The sequence below is a fragment of the Trachurus japonicus genome, chromosome 14 (genome assembly GCF_045865225.1).
Source record: "Trachurus japonicus isolate A0001 chromosome 14, Traja_1.0".
Taxonomy (NCBI): domain Eukaryota; kingdom Metazoa; phylum Chordata; class Actinopteri; order Carangiformes; family Carangidae; genus Trachurus; species Trachurus japonicus.
Window position 1 is genome coordinate 20,478,033 of NC_140920.1, and position 7,093 is coordinate 20,485,125.

At 41.8% G+C, this 7,093-nt stretch overlaps 1 protein-coding gene across 1 annotated transcript in view; it reads right to left on the reverse strand.

Moving 5' to 3' along the window:
- Nucleotides 1-3,039, reverse strand: part of rad51d (RAD51 paralog D) — a 49,592-nt gene extending 46,553 nt beyond the window's left edge. The window contains exons 1-2 of the mRNA XM_085798308.1: nt 2,720-3,039; nt 2,558-2,619 (exon numbers count right to left, since the gene is read on the reverse strand). Coding sequence (XP_085654434.1) covers nt 2,558-2,619; nt 2,720-2,801 — 144 coding nt within the window. The 5' untranslated portion in view covers nt 2,802-3,039. The remainder of the gene's footprint in view (nt 1-2,557; nt 2,620-2,719) is intronic.
- Nucleotides 3,040-7,093: the final 4,054 nt, after the last annotated feature.

The window sequence follows — 7,093 nt, forward strand, 5'->3', positions numbered from 1 at the left end:
ACAGTGGCTTCACAAATTGAGTAAGCCATTCACTGTCGCGCAGGCAGATTTGAAACCACAGTAAAAAGAAAAATCCGTTTTGAGGTAAAATAATGATATGTATTTGTTAAACATCTACTGTGACTCTAAGATGTTAGGAGCCTTCGGACATGGTCCAGTCCAAACTATTTGGATTTTTAAACTTAGAGGCTTGCTGTGATGCCACCATCAGTACAACTGTCTTGTGTTTCGTGTTGAGGACAACTGACATTTTGATCTGTCATCATCATCATCATCATCACCCTTGCTGGGTCTCGAACCCACAGCCTCTGACACCAAGAACCAGCTCCTAACTCACTGAGCTAATTGGCTGGTAGTGAGACCTGCTGTGTAGCTTCATTTATCCACTCAGGTGAGTCAGTGCCCGGGCAGCTGTTGTCAAGGCAGATTTAAGAAAGTCAGAAATTCTATTAAACAAAAATCATCCATCCATCCATCCATTGTCCGCCGCTTATCCGAGTCCGGGTCGCGGGGGCAGCAGTCGGAGCAGGGATCCCCAGACTTCCCTCTCCCCGGACACTTCCTCCAGCTCTTCCGGGGGGACCCCAAGGCGTTCCCAGGCCAGCCGAGTGACGTAGTCACTCCAGCGTGTCCTGGGTCTTCCTCGGGGCCTCCTCCCGGTGGGACATGCCCGGAACACCTCACGAGGGAGGCGTCCAGGGGGCATCCTATACAGGTGCCCGAGCCACCTCAGCTGGCTCCTCTCGATGTGGAGGAGCAGCGGCTCTACTCCGAGCTCCTCCCGGGTGACAGAGCTCCTCACCCTATCTCTAAGGGAGCGCCCCGCCACCCTGCGGAGGAAACTCATTTCGGCCGCTTGTATCCGGGATCCAGTTCTTTCGGTCATGACCCAGAGTTCATGACCATAGGTGAGGGTGGGAACGTAGATCGACCGGTAAATCGAGAGCTTTGCCTTTCGGCTCAGCTCCTTCTTCACCACGACGGACCGATACAATGACCGCATTACTGCGGCCGCCGCACCGATCCGCCTGTCGATCTCGCGCTCCGTTCTCCCCTCACTCGTGAACAAGACCCCAAGATACTTAAACTCCTCCACCTGAGGCAGGAACTCTCCCCCGACCTGGAGGGTGCAAGCCACCTTTTTCCAAAAATCAGTTAACACATAAATTGCATCTAGACAGCAAAACAGCTTGTGGACATGTGACATTTTGAGCCGTAATCATCATCATCACCCTCGCTGGGTCTCGAACTCACAATCTCTGACACCAAGAACCAGCTCCTAACTCGCTGAGCTAATTAGCTGGTGGTGAGACCTGCTGTGTAGCTTCATTTATCCACTCAGGTGAGCCAGTGCCCGGGCAGCTGTTGTGATGAAATGGTCAAAATTTCAGAAATTCAGTCATCTAAACAAAAATCTGATAATACATAAATTGCATCTTGACAGCATGGAAATGTTGGTGATTTGTTTTTAATGATAAGTGTTTTGCTTCATAAGAGAAAATATGATGTTTATAAATTCCAGTCTCACATTGACTGCAGTTGTTCCCATGAGAGCAGAATTCAAAATGTTCTAGAAAATTCAGTTTTTGAGATAAAATTCTGATATTTGCCAAACTTCATCAACCATGACTCCAGAATATTGTCATTTTTTTTCAGGAAGATTGGAAATGTATTTATCAAGAATTTGATGGTATGTTTACAGTAGTGTTTACAGTCAAACGTTTTCATGCACTGTAGGCTCAATTTTTGCTTAATCAAAAGTTTTGTGGAGGACAGTCTGGAGATGCTCTGTAGCAAGTTTGGTGTCAATTGAGCAAAAATTGTGGGAGGAGATACATTTTAAAAGTTTTACAGTTATTGAAAAAAACAGAGTGATGGACTTCATAATTTGTAATAAGTTTAAGTGGACAAAAGTTTCAGCAGTATTGAGGCTACATTGTGGTGAAGTTTCAACACTGTAGTATCTACCGTTGGTTTGGTAGGAATTTTTAAAGTTTTTAAATTTAAACGCTTATTGTGCCCCCCCTAGGAGGGGGGGGCACATGTCCTTGGAGTTGAGTGAATCTGGCATGGGGTTGGATGTTTCTGTGAAGTTTGGTGAGTTTTCACCCATGGGAAGTATGACTTCCTTGGAAGAAGAAGAAGAAAGAAGAAGAAGAAGAATTCCTAGGAATACAATAGTGTCCCGGCAGCTTAGCTGCCCGGACCCTAATGAGAAACTTACACTGCATGTGGGTGAAAGTGTGTCTGAGATATTCAGGTCCTAAACCTAAACCTCCCACTCTACACGGCAAAGTGTAAAATGTGGGTGTTTTTTTGTCTACACATCACAACAGACAGATATGAATTTGAATTATCCCAAAGAGATAATGGAAATGTGACTATTGAAGGAACATAGTTCAAGGGGCTTAAATGAATAGCACTGTACTTGTAGTAGGCTATATTTAGAGTAAATGTGGCTGTACTGAACACAGGTTGATCCCTATAGTAGTATCTACAGTACTTTGACATGCACAGTGTAAAAGAGGTGTCATTTAATTAATGCATAAACACTTACCTTGTAAGATACAGAACATTTCTGTGCAAGTTCTTCGATGTCTGATGAGACCAGGTCCTCCACTGCAAACACAGATGCTACAAGTCAGGTGTCATGTCAACACACACACACACACACACACACACACACGCGCGCGTACACGTAAATAACAATCACACTGACCTGTCTTGATGTCGGCAGCGCGCAGGTCCCGGACTACGTCCTCATCCAGTCCAGGACACATCCCCTCTCTCAGGACAACCATGGTTTTACATGTTATCAAGTAGCTGATACAAGAGGATGAACTAGCTTTGCAACGGTTGTTTTTAGCTTTTAGCGGCTAAGTTGCGCAGCTAAGTTAACGTTTTCTTCCTGTGTGGTCGTTGTAGTCTATAGGTTTTAATCCGCCTCCTAAATTGACGAAGGCAAAACGCAGACCGTGTCTCGACAAAGACAAACCAACGTATCCAGGAAACTTTTCCGTTGACTCTCTACATTATGAAAGTCTCTGTGTTTGAGCCAGTGTGCATGCGAAGGCTTGAATGTCCTCTTCCTGCTTGCCGTACTAGTAAAGCGCGCTCGCAGTGTTTGTAGGGTAATGTAGTGAACTGCCCCGATTGTTCTTGTTCCTTATTTTTACTCTACCTACTCTATATTGTTGACTTTATGTTGATTTAATGCCATTTTATTATTCATCCTTTTCAACGTCTGAATCTCTTTAGAAAATTAAAATTAACTTGTAGGCCTAATTCAAATAGCTAACTACTTCCCCAGAGTCAGTATGCTAGGCCTAAAACTACAAACACTAAAGTCACAGATTTTTAGTTGAAAAATCATGCAAATATGTTCAAACACAAAAACACACATACACAAACAAAGAAAGATCTAAAAACACAGATTTAATTCAACATTTAAGGTCGTTGAAATGTAAAATAAAATAAAAATAAAAATAACACACTGTATAATGCAATAGGCCTACAAGCAAGTGTTTGCCATTATAAATGGCTCCTACAATTGTAAGAGTTGTACAGACTATTTCAGGCATAAAAGGTTTCTAGACAGGTGGCTATATTGTTTGTTGAATAAGGCCCTCTGTGTTACCTCGGGTGTGGGAGTGGTTATGGCACTTTGGATGCTGAGATTCTTCTTCCTTTAATTATTTTATTGTAACTACCTGCTTTCATAATCTCAGTTTCATAATTGGCTGCACTGATTCTGCTGTTCTGCACATCTAGCTATATTTCACAAAATATACTTTACAAATACAGTAAGATTTATTTGATCTGACACCCTGTGGAAGAAAATGGCAAAAGAGAAATTGTGATTCTCTCAGGGATCAATAAAGAATCCTACAATAACCATTAATATGCTAATATAATTCTAGCTGAATGAATCATATTAGAGCTATGGATAAAGAGCTGATACTGTGTTAATCTGACTGTTCCTGCATATGAGGTATGAAGTTCTGCTTTCTGATGTTTTTAGTAAAATCCAGTTGCTCCGTCCTCTCCATTACTGAAAGTGTTAGACAGTCCATTATTTTATTCTATTCTGCACATTAATTTGGATAAACTCGCAACACATCATACACAATGTTCCTAAAATAAAATAAAACCCCTCACATACAGATACATGGTCCATCTGGAAAGTGGTGTGAAAAACACATGGGTCAGTAATGGCAGTGGGAAAAAAAGAAGAAAAGGTTGAAGCGAGTCATTCCTTCCACGCTCTCCTCAGCAACTGAGATATGAACTCATGTTCACATCAAAACAGGGCAATTGGAGCCTGTTGACTTGGCCATTAACGGAGTGAAAGGCTGTTTTCTGCAGCCCATTTTTCTGCTTGGCTGTAGTGCTGTTAATGACTCAGAAGCAAATGTCAGTCACACAAAATGTTACCAGGATCTGGAAATCATGCGGCAAAGGATTCATTAAAACTTTCAAACACAATTGAATCTCTGTCAAAGTCATTCATTTTAGGTGCATAAACAAAGAAAAGGATGGAAATCCTGAAAGACTCTCCTCAGCAGGTGAGTTCACAGACCCCCTGGGCTTCAGGTCGATAACTAAAGTGGCAGCGCCACCTCTACTCCACCCTCACCATCTTTAGTGAGTGCAAATAATAACACATGCTGCAGTTAAAAAAACAACAACTAAAAAACAACAACAAACAAACTTGTGATCCATCATTTCAACCCCAGAGAGTAAATAACAGCTCAGTCCCTTTTCCATGAAATGTAGGTAGCGCTGTCAAAGTCAACCTCACTCACACAAAGCCGTGTTTTTGGCACAACAACACAACATAGACCGGGCCACCGCCGACAACACATTTCAACCCAATTTCACAGAGACTGGTGTCTGAGACAGTGTCAGGTATCATTAGCAGGAAACCTACAAATTACTGTTTTTTCTTTTTTGAAGGAATGGTGTCAGAACTCTCTCGTAGAATAGATACTCATCACTGCCAAGACTCTTTGACGCTGTGTTTCAGAAGCCAAATGCCAATTACAGGCTGAAAGCTGTTGCACATCTTGATTCCTTTTCTTTGAAGCCTAAAAAAACCAAGTCAAAAATCGTGGTGTTATTATTGACTGATTTAAATTTTAACTGCCACATCGAATCGATGACAAATTCACCCAATTATCATCTTAAAAATGTGGCATCAATTACAGGATACAGTCATGTAAAAGTTTTGGGTTAGGGTTGAACAAAAGTTGTTTAAGCTTTAATTTCCTGTGTGTCAGAGTAGTGTTTTCTCAGGCCGTCCCAGAAAAGCAGCAGTTACAGCTCACTCAAAAAACTGCTTCTCAACCGAGACAACCATAACGACCACCTCTGTCTCAAACAACATGCTTCAAAATATTCTTATAAATCCCTGAGGGCCTGAATATATCCACACTGTAGAGCCTCTGGACCAGACAGGTCACCTGGGACCAGGCTGCTCTGTTCTTATGGTCAAAACAAACTGAAGCTGTGTTCACTGACTATGCTGCACACATCTGGAAGATGAGCCCCAGCTTTTGACACCATTATCAGCAGGCTAAAGACTTTTATGTTCACCTCTGCTTTTAATTGCTGCTCCCAACTGCACTATGACTCTTTTTATGAATTTTATTGTGCTATGCGCTGTTCGTTTATTATTATTAGATAGATAGATATACTTTATTGATCCCAATCTGGGAAATTACAGTGCAGCAGCAGCATTACACAGACACACATTGACGATAACAACATATAGTATAAGAATATAAAGAATAAGAATATAAACTATACATAATAAAATAGTAAAATATAAAGAACAAACTATACATAATAAAATAGCAATAGCAAATAAAATAAAATGTGATGTACAAAATTATATACAAAAACAAATTGGCAGCGTTGATTTTAGTGCAAGAAGAAAAATGTGCAATGTGTGTAACTGTGTGTAGAAAAATAAGGTGCGTAGAGACTGTAAGTTATGACCAGAGTTTTTCAGCTGTTATTATACAGTGTGATGGCATGTGGCAGGAAAGATTTCCTGTATCTGTCCCTTCGACAGCGGAGCTGGAGCAGCCTGTGTGAGAAGGTGCTCCGCTGTCTGACCACTGTGTGATGGAGAGGGTGCTGCTCATTGTCCATGATGGAGAACAGTTTATTCAGTGTCCTCCTCTCCACCACCGTCTCAAAGGACTCCAGCCTGAGACCCAGTACAGAGCCAGCCTTCTTGACGATCTTCTCAAGTCTGTTAGTGTCGCTGGCTCTGATGCTGCTGCCCCAACACACAGCAGCAAAGAAGATGGTGCTGGCAACAACAGACTGGTAGAAGATCTCCAACATCTTGCTGCACACGTTGAAGGATCTCAGCTTCCTCAGGAAGTAGAGTCTGCTCATCCCCTTCTTGTACACAGCCTCGGTGTTGGATTTCCAGTCCAGTCTGTTGTCAATCACCACTCCAAGGTATTTATAGTCCTCCACCTCCTCCAAGCATGTTGAAGCATGTTGAAGCATGTTGTTTGAGACAGAGGTGGTCGTTATGGTTGTCTCGGTTGAGAAGCAGTTTTTTGAGTGAGCTGTAACTGCTCCTTATTATTTATTTTTGAATTGCCTCTGTGTATGAAATGAACATTATAAATAAACTCTCTGAGAGAGTCTTTGAGGGATCCTAGTACTAAACAAGACAAAACTAGGGCCCTCACCTCCTGTCTGAAAACAAAACAACATAATTGGGATTCATCATTATGTCATCACAGGTCAGGTGCATTCGGTTCTGGCTCATGACTCATCAACATAAACTTATTTTTTCTTTTAAAGCTAATGTTTGAGGTTTTATTTCCATACTTGTTTGTTGACAAATTTTCTAATATCATCTTTTTTATTTTGTCATTGTTTACAGTTTTTTATGCTGCTAAATGTCACAGTGCCATCAGATTTGGGTGATTTCCTCAGGCAAAGACTGCAGAAATGTGGACTTTCGAAGAGTGTGCATGAAGGGCATGAAAGTCTCCTAGAGAGTCCTCATTTCCACAGTTATTTGACAACAGAATGGCATTAATCCCTCACAGACTGACTGGGATTG